Consider the following 15067-nt stretch of genomic DNA (forward strand, 5'->3'; position numbering starts at 1 on the left):
CACTCCACCCCACTCCACTGTCTGCTGAATAGTGTTCTAGCCCAGCTCCCTCTTCCTCCAGGGCTGAGAGTCCCTTCATTCCACTTCACATTTAAGAGGCTTCCAATCATTCTCTGGGTTGTTGTGCCTTGAATACAAACCCACTTTTGAGCAGCCAACTGTGAGAGACCTTCAAACCCTGGCTTTTGTTCACGATTAATATTGGCAGTGCAGTCAGCCAGATGAAAGGGTGCCCCTCCGCCGCAGAGTGTGAGAGCCCCGGCTGGAGGTGTTGCTCTAGGGTGGGCAGCCGTCATGAGCCCCGGCGACCATGTGAAGCCAGTAGTCCTGGTTTTTGAAGATGACAAAGCTGTAGAGGTTTTCCCCACCCTTGTGGAAGCCGTGCTCCGCCGTGCCCCACGACACCGGGCTGTCTGCAAAGCCGTGCACCGTCAGGGACGACCAGGATGCAAACTTGGGTTCGTCGAAGTAGCACCTTAAAATGGGAAAAGGGAAAAGACATTTTAACGTCAATAATAAAAACATGCAACAAAACAAGTCTGCACTCAAGACCGAATCAATCCACTCACACTCTCCCTCTTTCCCCACAACATTCCTCATATTTGCAATGCAGAGCTAATAAAATGTGTTAATGTGGTGGGACAACTTGTCAACTGCCTTCCTTAGCTCACATTCACACTGGAGAGAAAAAAGGCCTGCTAGAACCAGACCAATAGAAGGAGTGGGTGTCGCCTCGGTCACTGCCGTGGAAGAGGCAGATATGGGAGTCGCAGAAGTGAAAGGAATTCTTCCCAGCTTTGACCAGGACTTCTGGGAAAACTGTCTTCCTGCAGCAGCTTAGTTGCCTTTGTTCTCTAGTGTATTCCATATACACCATCACCACCACCAAATAAAGCACAAACCTCAACTCAGTCTTCCCCTGCAAGCAATGTTCAGAACAGTGGCTCGGTATCTCCCCTCGGCTCTCACCGACGCAGCTCAACTGCTGGAATCCACGTTTGCACCCCCCCCACTGCAAACTGCTCCTGCGAAAACTCTCCTTATTGGAAAGCTCCCGTAAATGGGGTCGAAAATACGGCCCCTGCCCCCAGAGACTTCCTCACAACTGCATAGATTCTTATTACACAAGAATTCTGTGCGATTGGACCATCAAACACTGCAATGCTGAAGATTACATAAGCCTGTTACATATGAACCCCACTGCCTTCTGTCAGCAAACATGCAGATCATTGAAACACAGCAATTCATTTCAGACCTTCACCACAATGGATCACCAAACCAGCACCAGATCCATGTGGCTCTCACTCTCACCGTAGCTCTGCCAGGAGCTTGTGAATGTCCTCTGGAAGCAGGAAGCCGGTCACGCTGCTCAGACAGGCCTGTCCCAGGGCGGTTCTCGGCTCCGGGCAGCAGTAAGTGGATAGGAAACTGGATGCTTTGTTGTTGCTGCAAAACAGTTATGCATTCAGTTTCTGTTCATAGGGGTTATGGGAAAGCAGAGCAATGAAGAAGGAATATGGTATGAAGAATGTACTGCATGCTTTTTAATGTTTGGAATCAATCCATCCATCCAGATCCAGTTTGTCCTCTGTGTAAGGCCATCTGTGTGCGTTCACACGGGCTGCCATCTTTGTCCTGAGCAGCTGCTGGTTCATGGCTTCAAACGCCTCACATTTTTACAACTCTTACAATTATTACTTTCCTTGTTTTCAACCAACTTAAAAACTTTGACATGTTTGCAAATCACACCTGACTAACTGGTACCCAGTCACCTTTTTTTTTATTATAATCATTATTACAATAAATACTAGACACTGAATTAGTCTAGTAAGCTTTGACTAGAGTACAAGTTGATCAAAGTTATGATTGGGTCCAGACCTTAACTGATCTGAATGCAGCTGTCCCAGGTTTTTGGGAAGTAGAGGATTGGGGGTCTGCAGGGCCACAGCACCTCAACATTGCTCTGGCCTGAAGTATTTATAACTCACTTATTTTTGTAAAAAAGCAAAAGCACTGTAAGGACTGACTGAGAAGGACTGTGCAAGACAGTGTGCCCAGGTGCTTCAAAAACAGGAAAAACACTGGTTTCAACAACAGTGCACACCAGAGCGAAACGTAGCCTGAGCCAGCTGCCCATCTGTACCAGAGCTTCTGACCTCACAGCCCCCGCTCACCAGTCAATGACGCCAGCTGTGACAGCCCCCAACCACTCCAAGAACTCCTGGGAATCGCAGGACTCCTCCGCCTCCCCTCTCAGGTGCCTGGAGTTAATGACAGGACAGAGCGTGTCCGTCAGCCTGCGTGTGGAGACAGTGGGCGCGTACTCCTTGCACTGGTACTGAGTGAAGCAAGAGGACAGCGGCTCACTTTTGTTACCTAGGAAAGGAAAAAAAATACTGAGAGTCAAACTCAATTCAATTCATTTATGATCCTGTTTAGCACAGATTGTTCTAGAACCTCTATCGTAGAAAGTGATGAAGCAACACAAAGCAGCGCATTAAAACTCCTCTCATCCAGTGGACATCACTGACAGGGAACATAGTCAGAGAGCTGGAAGATGCAGGAACCAAGCTTTGCACCGTGTGGCTGTAACTGAGAAAAGAGTGTAGGATGCAGACTGAGCGCATGAAGTGACCGGAAACACAGCCAGCTGAGAGACCCAAGTCTTTACCCGCGTTGTCATGCTTCGCCATCAGAAAGTCACTTCTGAGCTGGACCTTCTCCTTCAGGGCCCAGAGCACACGCTTGTACTTCTTTGAACCCGGAGCCAAAGACTTATCGGTGAGATCGATGCAGATCACTGGAGGGGGACGAGAAGAGTGGAAAAAATGAGTTAATTAATAAATAAAATCAGGAGACATAAATCAAATGAGTAACTCAGTATCTGGTAATAGTTAAATAAAGTAACTGACAGAAGAAATGTTGGGCTTTACGAGGCATTACTCACCTTAACTTAGATGTATTTACATCAATAAACTATGTCCAAATGTTTCAGATTTATTGTATATTGACATTCATTTTCATATTAAAAAAAAACAACAATATAACAATTCAATATGTATTGCAACTTATTTTTCAGCACAACTACATCAGAATGCAAGAAAATCTAAAAGGATTGGTAGATAAATAGATGAGTATGGAGGTAGCACAGTTAAACAGGCAGGTGGGTCGATGTTTTTGACCGAACTGGATTGTGCACTTCTCTGCCATGTACAGGGAGAGGGGGACAGACATTTCAGTTGCCAGGTGATGCTGTGAGCCCCAGAACATGATAAAGCACACAAACACTACACACACTTTGTATTTTTAAGGACCCCCCCACCCCAAAAGCAACCTTTACATTAAAATAAATAAATAAATAAAATGAACCACCTTTTCCAAGATGGACTCTCTCCCCACCACTTAAAAACAATACGTTCAATCCACTCACCATATCTCATCTTGTGGTTATATTGTGACTTCTGCCCCTCCAGACCAAGCGCTTCATAAGTGTCTTTATCTACAGACAAGACGAGGGTCCCTGTAATTGAAACACACATTTCTGTTACTGATATAACCATCAAGACACTTTTGGATAAAAGTTTGCGATTTGTAAGTTAAATTTTTAATTTGGTCTAGGCCTGTTTCACACACATACATTTTCAACAGATTTCTGCAGACAGGCACCATTTGAAAACTACTTGCAGTTACAATTTTGTTTTCAGTGTCACTGTAGCACATCTAGCAACAGAGAATCCGCTCAGTAAAGCACTTCTCACGGGTGGCTCAAATTAATATTAAACACTGATAAATCTCCAGACAAAGTGTTGGCAGTTGCCAGGACCTTCAACAGCCTGTTCTGACAGCTGTGCAGTAACACTAATTGAAGCACCAAGCACCTTGACAGATATGGAACCGGAGCGCTGGAGCTAATAAGCCTTCAGTCTTCAATACCTGTAGCAAAACACAGGTCTGAACAGTGCAGATTACTGTGGGCAAATGGTCAATGACCTCCACAAGTTGGGGGATGTCTATCAAAGATCCACAAAAAGCTGAAATCGACCACTTTCCACTGTAGTGTCCATTATTAGGAGATTGAAGGCTACTGGTACAGTGGTAACCCTGGCAGGAGGGGGGGACACATGTATTTTGACACCCAGGCAGTGAGACAAGTGGTTCAGAAGGCAGACATCAATCCAAAGACAACAGCTGGAGATCTCCAAGACAAACTGACATCTTCAGGATAAAAAGCGTCAAAAAAAATCCATTCAACTTTGCCTGCATGAACGTGGCATCCAGGGCTGGGTTGCAAGGAAGAAGCCTCTTCTCAAGGGAACCACAAACGGAGGCGACTCGAATTTGCAAAACTACATTTGAATGGCAATTGGAACCATGTCTTATGATGAAATGAAAGTTGAACGTTTTGTGCGTCAAACATCAGCGTTACGTTTGGCTGTACAAAAAGGTTAATGGAGTCTTTGTAAAAATAGAGGGAAGTCAAGAAGTCCAACGCATATCAAGACATTTGGGTCTGGTTCCCTCTGCCAAGGAGCTCAAACTCGGACAGAAATGGTCATTCCAGCATGACGATGATCAAAAGCATTCATCTGCAGAAAATGTTAACTACCCCCAGATTTGAACTGCCGTCCCAAGCCAGTTAGTTCCTCGTTAAAAGACAAAGCCTATTACATCCATTGATTTCAGACTTGAAAAACACACAGATGTATACAACAAAATACATATGTATCTGGTCAGGCTTGCTCACGCCAGCATTACATAAAAGGTCCATAAAATAACACATTACACGTTTTTAAGTTGCTAATGAGCAGTAATTGCCAGGTTTCCTCCTGTGTATGAGAACTGCCTTGATCATTCTTACCTGTTGGGAGAAGGGCAATGGTGTTGTCCTGGTCTATTCGGGTCCGATAGGACAGAGCATACAGACTCCCTGAAATGACATGAGAATTGTCAGTGTTAAATGTAACACCAAACAAAGTACAAACATATTTTTGCAAAAGACGTGAGGGGCATCATCATCAGCGCCTTTCAGCTCAGAGTGGATTAAAGGATATTATACAATGTGGTGAAAAACACAGCAACCAAACTGCATCAGCACCAAAAAGAACCACAGGAACTCACTCGACTCATGAAAGAGAGTCAGTGGTAATATTGACCCCTGGTGAGGAGAAAGGTGCGTTTACCCTTTTTCACATGTCTCTCCAGAAACTCCTCTTCCAGCATCTCAAACACTGGGAAATCCCTCACCAGATAATACTTTGTGAAGCCATTTACAATGCTCTGCAGTGCTGAGGGCAACGACCCACATTCAGGTATCAAAATGGACACCTGTTGGAAATATAAAAAGCAAAAGTTAATTTATTATGGGGAGCGTGTAGGAGTATGCTTCTTATTCCTGTCCTGTTGCTAATATGAATGCATGAGTCTTAATGGGTTACAAAACTTATCTGTGTACAGTAGTGTTAAGGGGCAGGCGCTGGAAGAAAGTGACAAAACTTAAATCAATGCCAAATGCACAGGATTCACCAGATCGCCAGAAAATGAACTATGCATGCTGAAAATGGCATTTCGTGTTTATTGTGTGGCTTCCCTGTTTGTCTATGTGAAGACGGCCATAGAGTGCACGCCAATAGCTAACAGAGGAAATCCACTGATCGGCACACAGCGACATTTGCTTCGTATGCAGTGCAGAATACTGGCTCACCTGCGTTCATCCACTTTGACAGCGTTATTTCAGCTCCCGACACTGCGCTGGCAATGCACACAGACTGAGGTCAACACGGAGGCGCCGGGGGGCTGTGTCTGTGTCTGTGTTTGCAGCAGGACCGCACTCACCTTGTAGTTAAAATAGTGCCCGGCCACGTGGGTCCCATGCCTGGACTTGTCATTCGTGAAGTTTGATTTCTCGCACACCACTAAGTGCCTCGGACATTTCTCCAGGTTGGCGAACATCGTTAAATGCAGGTGGGGATAAAGAAATGTGCAATTATGCGCTGCTGTCTCAAATCAACTGTAAAAACTGCTTTCTGAAAACCCATGAGTTCCTCACAGCAGGTAATTCAGCAGCTCTTCCGGATTGGCTGGTGCAACCAATAGCGTGTATCAGTCATCACTAGCGCTTTACGTCACTTCCCTTTCGCGGCGGGCGGTCTGGGGGCTTGGCTGCTTACGTATTTGTGCCGTCTACGTCACATTCCTGGCAGAAGCAGAGCTGCGGAAATCTGCGCAACACCAACCTCGCTGCGGCTGCGGCTGCGGCCCAAGGAAACTCCACAGAGATCAGTCACCTGCAGAGCCCACACAGCACGACTGCCGGCCTGCCAGCGCACAGCAAGGCCTTACCCAGCAGAGGAGCTGAAGATACTGTCTGCATGTGACAGCAGTTTGCATGATATAGGCTTTTACTGGATATTCATTATTGTGTAGTAGTAGGTTAATACCAGTGCTGGGTTGTATTTGAAGCAGAAGCATATACTACTCCTAACATAAATTATACTACATCAGTAATAGAATGTCAAAGTGAGAAGGTTAGTAGCTGCACAGGTTAATGATAGTATGCAAGTTAATATGAGTAATAATAATGATAATACAACATCATCATCATCAACATCATCATCATCATCATAATAATAATAATAATAATAATAATAATAATAATATTATTATTATTATTATTATTATTATTGTTATTATTATTATTATTATTATTATTATTATTATTATTAATAGATCTTACATTGGAAATAGCCCCAAAAGCAAGCTGTTTTACACCATCCTTTATAATATATCAATTCGAGCCCAATAAGGAAAAGACGAAGTATAAATCACATTGTATTATGATTATTGTAACGTTGCTAACATGTTCAGTGGAGATGCGTTCTCGTCCACTACATCAGAAAGTGCTCGGATTAAAAGTATCAAATTCCCTGGTTTTGAACAACAAAGGAACATGGTTATATAGATCCACTGCACCGATTCATCAGCTGCCATTTCTTATAACATCATTTTAATGGCATCTATGGCGTCAAAACTGTCAGGGCAGCAACATTATTCGGCTACTGATTTTCACTTTAATAACTATATATTTTTTATTCAGGTAAATGATCAAACACATGTGCGCAATTCACCGTCTGTTGATTGAAGACACTGGTGATATAACCTGCCTTTTGCATCTTTGTGACGCAGTTTAAAGCCCAGACCCCGTTTTGTTTTTAAACACACCAATTGTGTTATGCAACTGGTAACTGTTGCTTTCCAGGGTGTTGTTTGAGTAAAGCTCAATGAACTCGGAGGGGCAGGTAGTTGCATTGATGCAGTGCGATTGAATATTTCTACCACCACCACCACCACTACTAACTTAGTGGCCTATTTTAGCATACTGCATTATACAGATTAGCAGTCCAGTTCAGTTACTTTCCATTTGCCAACTCGTACATGTTCAACACAAAGTCGAATCAATTAATTAATTAGCGGGGAAAGTGCGAGTAGAGCTAATTGAACATGCGCAATCACCAAGGTAGTGTAATACAGAAAGTATACTGCAGAAACATATCTATATTTTTATTAATCGTAACCAAAACCAATACTTAAAACTCCTCACCACAGGATGTGGTGTGTCTTTGAATTGCTAAATCCCTGGTAGACACACATATAATTGAATTCGGTTATGGGAGTTTTAGGAAAAGGTAGAAAATGAATGTGTTGGAGTGAAAGTGAATGTGTGAGAGATAAAGCACAGGTCTTGTCACTGCCTTTTTTATGATTTTCACTGTACTGATTATGAGAATGTGTATATATGTACATGTATGTATATATGTATGCATGTGAATGAATGTGTATATTTGACGTGCTGTATTTGTTTTGTATGTGCTGTGTGTCACACTGCTCCTGTTGCTCAGGCCAGTGATGCAACCTTTACATTTGAACTGGAGAGATCAACACAAGGGGAGGGGGCAGCTGGAAAGTAAACTTGAATTTCGAAACCCAGGCCGGTGAGTGCAGCGCCACCCCCTCATCTTCAATATCATGTCTGCTGTTATATCAGTACCTGAGCAATGCGCTTCTGTACGTGCAGTGTGTCTCGCAGTGCCACTGTCCTGGTATTTCCTGGTTATTTGTTGGTAAGTTGCTGCTGTGACGCAACGGCGGGGCTGATGCCAGGCAGCAGCAACAGGCAGCCTCTTCTCTCCGATCTCCACGGATGGGCTTAAAATACCAGACAAGGGCAAAACAAAGCTGTTCAATTTCACTGCGCCAAAACGGACACGGGATTGCGCTGCAGCCAAACCTCATGGATATCCAACAGCGTGACTCGGACCCGGGCTCCGTGGTCGGGCCGCTCAATGGGGATGGCCCCGTTACCCAGGGGGGCGGAGATGCTCCCTCCGACCTCGCCAGAAAACTCGACGGCGCCTTTGCGCACTTGGACCCGAAAGAGGTCTTCCTGAAAGACCGCAGGAGGGCCAGATCTCTCCCCGCGTACCCGGACCAGGCCAGCCTGTTCAGCGAGATTTCCCAGAGCTGCAGGAAGAGGGTCCAGTTCGCCGACGCGCTGGGCTTCAGCCTGGCCAGCGTCCGGCACTTCAGCGCCGCGGAGGAGCCGCACATCCCGTCCAACGTCTTCTCCAGGCTGCAGAGCTTCCCCCCCGGGCAGGACAGGGAGCTCTTGGGGGACCTCTGCGACCAGTTCAAGGTCAGCCTGACTCTAAACTGTCTGGTGCCCACTTTCAAACAGCCCGTGGACGTCGAGAGCAAAGTGTCGCGCCTCAAAGTGTCCCTGGAGAGCGTCACGGTTACGCACTTGGACATCCGAGGGCTCGCCAGGGTGCTGAAACTCGGGTGCAGGAGAGAGGTGGGGGTCAGGTACACCTTCAACGACTGGTTGTCGTTTGTTGACGCACAAGCGGTCCCTGTGCCAGCTGAAGACAAAACTACTATTACTACTACAGGCACCGCTGCTGCCAGTGCGCAGGACGAGCAGTTTGCGTTCACCATGTACACCCCTCCGCTGCTGGACCCCCGCCCCTCTGTGCACTTTGCTGTCTACTACAAAACGGACATTGGGGAGTTCTGGGACAATAACGACGGGCACAACTACACCCTGAGGTCGCAGTGCACGGCCCCGTACCAGACCGCTGCCTTTGACGCCACCTAAGGCGGTGCCAGCTGCCCATCAGCCTTTTACTGCGTCTGCTGCGTGTATGGACAGATGGCAGGCCGTATGCACAATGACACCACTGCTTCAGTCACCCGCCACTGTTGCCGCATTTCACATTGTTTTGGGAAAAGTTTCCTAAAGATGGACAATAATCACATTTCGTCTTTGAATAGGATGAGATTGTGAGAATGAGTTTGGCACCGTTTTTAATGTGATATATGTCCAACAGAAGAAGATGCCTCAGCCAGTGATCATGCCATCCACCTGGGTTGAACTTTTTAAAACGTCCACTTTACTTGACCAGTTGAACGAATAAAGCAACAATATTTCACATATATACATTACTCAAAAGGGAACTCTTCATTTCTACTGTAAGTCATCTTAATGTAAACAGCATTAAACTGAAATTAAAATCCTTAGGTAGGTCTAGATATTGATTACTTCTGTGTTAGAAACACAGTATTAAAATACAAAGGTTGTTATTTTCAGGCAAGTATTGTTTCCTGCACAGGGATGACATAAAATTATGTGTAATGATGTGCTTTTGAAATATAATTTATTCAGTTGTCAAATGAAAAGGGCAAACTATTATTCTGTTGAAATACACAACAATTAAGAATTGAAAGCAACTTCTAACTAAATGTTCAAACACACACTGTTGTTTTATTACTTGTTTATTTTAACATAAATGATGTTTGATCCTGATTCACCAGAGACTGTGCTGTTTTGGACTCAGTCCACTCACTCTGTGATTGACCAGTCCACAGTATTTCAGACCATGTGTTTTCTTGTGTAATTCTGGTCACACCAATTCATTCCCTCTTTCTACAATCTTTTGCAAACTGTGTTCAGGAGCTGCTATGTTAGAAATAAGCATTGCCCGTGTATCAAGTACTGGGTTTGGCTGGTATTGAAGCAGCGCCCACACAGAAATCAGAAGCTTATTTGGGGGACGTTTGATACAGGCCCCAGTATAATTCCATGAACCACTCACTGGTGAGCTATCGAGAGTTGTTAAGACAGCTATAGCGATTGCCTTCCACCTTTTTGTGGAATTTTTAGCAATTGATTGAGGGTCACAATTATGAAATAATCATGTAATTAATTATGAATCACTAGGTAGGGGCTATGATGTCATTCATTGTACGTTGTGCAGAAGTGGTCTGTGTATTCATAGACCAGGGGTAGATCCTCACACTGCAGACAAATTAGGGACATTTCTGATTGCACAGTCGTTGTAGAATATTTTATTGTGCAAGTCATTCAGTGACCCTTTGTCAGTATATGAGATCATTAAACACATTTCATGCAGGTCCTCTTCACAGGACAAACTCGATCAGGGACAGGCAGAAGCACGACTACATTTTAGTCTGTGGCGTTTTTCTGCCTGGGAATAAAGAGACAACAGGATGTTACATACCAATAATATATTGACACATATGCACACCCCAAAACATGTTGAAATGTGCTGTGAATCAGTTTCAAGTAAGATGAGTTAACAATATCCAATTCCCATATAAAAATTAGATTATTTTGTGTTTGCTAAGTAAATGAAACCCATTTAGGCCTCTGAAATGTGTGTGCTGCATCTCTGAATTTATTTTTTCTTGTGATCAGTGCTTGAGAGATTTAATTCTCTCCATTTTCTATAAGTGGAACTTCTTTTCTTTTGTGTTTGAGAGAGTGTGTGTGTGTGAGAGAGAGAGAGGTGTGTGTGTTTTTATGAGCACTGGCAAATAGCCACACGTACTACCGCCCATCGGGTTTGATAGAGAGTTCTGCAAGCCAGAGGGCACTTCACATCACTACCAATGCAATGAACAGCAATTAACCTGTACGTGGTGTGGGGATGCCAAAATACACACGCAGCCCAGTGACTATTAAATACACAATGTGAACACAGCCAGCAGTACAAACCTAATTTGGTGATCTTAAGGATATTCTTTACAATACCCATGTATTAAAGCAATCCACTCCCCAAGTCTTCATTTCTCTTTTGGAATCTATGGGAGCATCACCGGGGATCTAAATGCATCTACTCTTGATTTCCAGGTCTCTCTCTGGGTTCTTCTTTGCTTGTTTATCTTGAGGCAGTCAACCACAAAGATGTACAAAAACACACCACAATCAGAATTGCTTTCTCAGATACATTCCTCTCTTTGAATATATATATGTTTGATTTCTTATATTCAACCTAGTTGTCTTCGGTAAAACTAACCTCATAATTCTTGCATTTTTAACATTGTTGTAATGTGGTTTTACATTGCTGTTCTATGGGCACAGTAGGCCTTCGCAGTGCTTTACTACATTAGACATACAGTGATATAACCATTAGACTCAATTGGTGTTTTAAGCATGTAAGTTGGCATATAAACAGTACAATCAGTATACATTTTATTCTGGAGCATGTTCATTTAACTCCGCGAGCACTCTAGTTGGCCAACATTCAAATTCAATGTAGAAACATGCACTGTAATCAAAATTAAATCACTAACAGTAATAATAATAATAATAATAATAATAATAATAATAATAATAATAATAACAGTATTATCAGTACTTTGAACCTGCCACACAAATAGAAAACTACATACCTCAGTGAGCTCAGTGGCAGCTTCATTTGTTTGTCAGATGCTTCTTTCTTCTGCTCAGAAATGTCAGGTACAGGTGTGTACTGTTAATAGCAGGTGGTCAAAGTTTTGATTTCTTCTGGATGGTATGAGAGTGCAGCACTACCCCCTGTTGCGAAACACACTTCCTCACAGTATGGATATTTTCTCCAGCTCTGCTTATGATGACAGATGTGCACCTTGCTTTGTGTCAGTGTAATGAGGATTGACAGCCAGGGAACTATAACCCCTCCTGCATGTCAAGAGCTATTGAAAAGAAAAGCCCATCAAAACACCTGAACCAAACCTATCTTTTGGCCTACTGTCAACTTTTTGTCTTCCCTTTGTGGAGATTTATTAATAAGTTATGACACCTTTAGCAAATTGTTTCGCCCAACGAAGGTGTATCCCACGTTTCTGACACAACGGATTTGTCAAACTAGCCAGCCGTGATGAGACTGCATGACTTTCTGAGCTGCTATCGAGTTACTAATAACCTGAAATAAAACCTATCCTAGCCTTACTGTGAGCTGCCAATACTGCTGCTGCTGCTGCCGCCGCACACAATACTGCATTGTAGAGGGCAGTTAACAGTCTTGCTTTTAGGCCTGTAATTATCCGACAAGTTACACTGGGACTGTCACATCTCTCAGGGAGGACCGCAGGGCACAGGAGTTAAGGACCCAGGTGCGGCGCTCGTAAAGGCGGCTGACAGAACAAAAGGGCTAGGCAAGGACGTGGTCGAGGTCACTGGCAGTGGTCAAGATCAAGAAGGTTGAGTAAGACACAGGACTAGGACTAGGAGCGAGAGAGACGAGAGAGACAAGGGGCACAAGGAGCACAAGGAGCACAAGGAGCACAAGGAGCACAAGGAGCACAAGGATTGGTGACACAGGTTTAACTGACGACACTTCGCCAAGAGTGAGGGCAGTGAGGGGTTTAAGAAGGGAAGCAGAAAGTGGGGAGGCAAGTGCAGGGCCAATGGGAGAAGAGGTAACGAACAAGTGTGCACATGGGTGTGGAGGAATGTTAATGGGAAGAGTGAAAGATGAAAGCAGTGAGACGAGAAGGGAAAGGCAGGGGAACAATGGCAGCCTCTAGTGGGGAAAGAGGGTCAGGGCTAGGGAACTGTGACAGGGACAAAGGAGGATAGAAATATTGTGACAATACATTAAAACTAAACTAAAACTAAAAATCTAATTAAACTGATTATATGTAGCCTATTCTCATCTTTTTAGTAACTATGGAAAGTGTATCAAAATACACAGCTTTTAAGAATGACTTTTATTTTATTTTAAACACGGAGAATTCCCTTTCACACCAGAGTCCTCGTTCACATTGGTGCCTCAATGAAAACACACACCTGCTTGGTCCCAAACATCAGCCATCTAGCTCCATGCTGCAGTGGTGCATTATGGGATTTGAAGTTTTCTTGTCTGCTGATTGATTGAACCGCAGAATATCACCAAACACCTACAAATCACAGGGTGCTTTTTTTTTTACAGAAACTTATTAGTGCCACTATATACAGACATTGCTGAAAGTATTGGTACCCGTCCACTTTTTAAAAAAAACTCAATTTTTTCTCTGAACTAAGTAGAAATTGACAAAAGTATTTGGTATCCACCATTCTTTATTTCACATTCAATAGAACAGAAACTTTGTTTTTGATTTATGATGTAACATATTACTTTAAATAGTAAAACAAATGAAAATGGCACAGACAAAAATTCGTTGCATAGTCTTTATAGACAATAACTGCAGTCAAGCACTGTCTGTAGCTCTGAATGAGATTTCTACACTTCTCGACTGGTAGTTTGGCCCACTCTTCTTGAGCAAACCGCTCCAGTTCTCTCAGGTTTGATGGGTGCCTTTTCCCAACTGTGAGTTACAGCTCTTTCCACAGATCTTCAATGGGATTAAGATCAGGACTCATAGAAGACCACTTCGGAACGGTCCAATGTTTTCTTCTCATCCATTCTTAGGTGCTTTTTGAGGTATGTTTTGGGTTATTGTCCTGCTGGGTGACCCATGACTGCGACTGAGACACAGCTTTCTGACACTAGGCTGTACGTTTCGCTCCAAAATGCCTTGATAGTCTATCGATTTCATCGTGCCCTGCACAGATTCAAGGCCCCCTGTGCCAGAGGCAGCAAAAGCAACCCAAAACATCACTGAGCCTCCTCTGTGTTTCATAGTAGGGATGGTGTTCCTTTCTTTGAAAGCTTCATTTTTTTCCCTGTAAACATGGAGTTGTAGTGATTTACCAAAAGCTCTACTTTTGTTTTGTCTGTCCAAAGGACATTCTCCCAGAAGGACTGTGGCTTGTCCACATGCATTTTGGCATTTTGGCTTTTTTGTGATTCTCTCTTCTACCATGGAGCCCATTTTCATTCAGACAGCGACACATGGTGTGACTTGAAACTGTTGCACCTTGAGCTTGTACTTTGGCTTGGATCTGTTTTGAGGTTTTCCTTGGTTCTTTCTCCACCATTCGAACAAACATTCTCTTCATTGCTGGGTCAATTTTCCTCCTGCAGCCACAGGAAGGGATGTTGGCTACAGTCCCATGGCCTTAAACTTCTTAATAGTATTGGCAACAGTGCTCACAGGAACATCAAGCTCTTTAGAGATGGTCTTGTAGGACCATGCTTGGGTACTACCTTCTTTCTAACCTCCTCAGACAACTCTCTGGTTTTCCTTCTATTTTCCATGTTCAGTTCAGAGATGTAGAGATGTACAAAATGCATGCTACTGGGGGCTGAAATGAGGTGCCACCAGTATAAGAATCTGTGTAGTGGGCAATGTCTCAGGGAATACTGGTCACAGTAAGGGCACGGACCACAGAGCTCAGATCTGAACCTGCTATGGACTAGAGAGCTCAATCTCTACTGACTTTTGTTTTCCTATAATTTCAAAGGAATTCTCCTCTAAAAAAAAAAAAAGTGTGAACATCTACTTCATCTACTCTGTGTAGGAATTCTCACACAGGGTTCCTGGTTATGCGTTATAGAGGAAAGTGAAGGAAAGGCATGAGGAGTAACTCATGGACTTCTTTGCTCGTCAGGTCACCGTTTTACAGTAATCCACACTGAGCAAACAACAGGGTACACAGACCCTCTTGCAAAAACATTTGAGGTTACAAAATATAGGCTGGCTTGCTTTTTCACTCTTTTCATGTATTTTACACATATGATGATTTATTTCATTTTGTTAACCACATTTTTTAACCACATTGTTAACCACACTCACTTTATTCTAGATCATGTAAAATGTTTACAGGTCTATATTTGATTGTATTGTA

At 43.6% G+C, this 15067-nt stretch overlaps 2 protein-coding genes across 2 annotated transcripts; one reads left to right on the plus strand and one right to left on the minus strand.

The window, feature by feature from the left end:
- Positions 1 to 6602, minus strand: rpp40 (ribonuclease P/MRP 40 subunit). Its single transcript, XM_066724310.1, has 8 exons — positions 5833 to 6602; positions 5181 to 5325; positions 4859 to 4927; positions 3431 to 3520; positions 2672 to 2800; positions 2175 to 2376; positions 1312 to 1446; positions 1 to 475 (listed from the first exon to the last, which is right to left on the minus strand). The coding sequence occupies exons 1-8, from the start codon at positions 5947 to 5949 to the stop codon at positions 277 to 279; spliced, it is 1086 nt and encodes a 361-aa protein (XP_066580407.1). The 5' UTR covers positions 5950 to 6602; the 3' UTR covers positions 1 to 276.
- Positions 6603 to 7819: 1217 nt separating this feature from the next.
- On the plus strand, positions 7820 to 9859 carry ppp1r3g (protein phosphatase 1 regulatory subunit 3G). The gene has a single exon (XM_066724333.1). The coding sequence runs from the start codon at positions 8198 to 8200 to the stop codon at positions 9149 to 9151; it is 954 nt and encodes a 317-aa protein (XP_066580430.1). The 5' UTR covers positions 7820 to 8197; the 3' UTR covers positions 9152 to 9859.
- The last annotated feature ends 5208 nt before the right edge of the window (positions 9860 to 15067 follow it).

Source organism: Amia ocellicauda, chromosome 2, assembly GCF_036373705.1.
Source record: "Amia ocellicauda isolate fAmiCal2 chromosome 2, fAmiCal2.hap1, whole genome shotgun sequence".
In the NCBI taxonomy this organism is placed as follows: domain Eukaryota; kingdom Metazoa; phylum Chordata; class Actinopteri; order Amiiformes; family Amiidae; genus Amia; species Amia ocellicauda.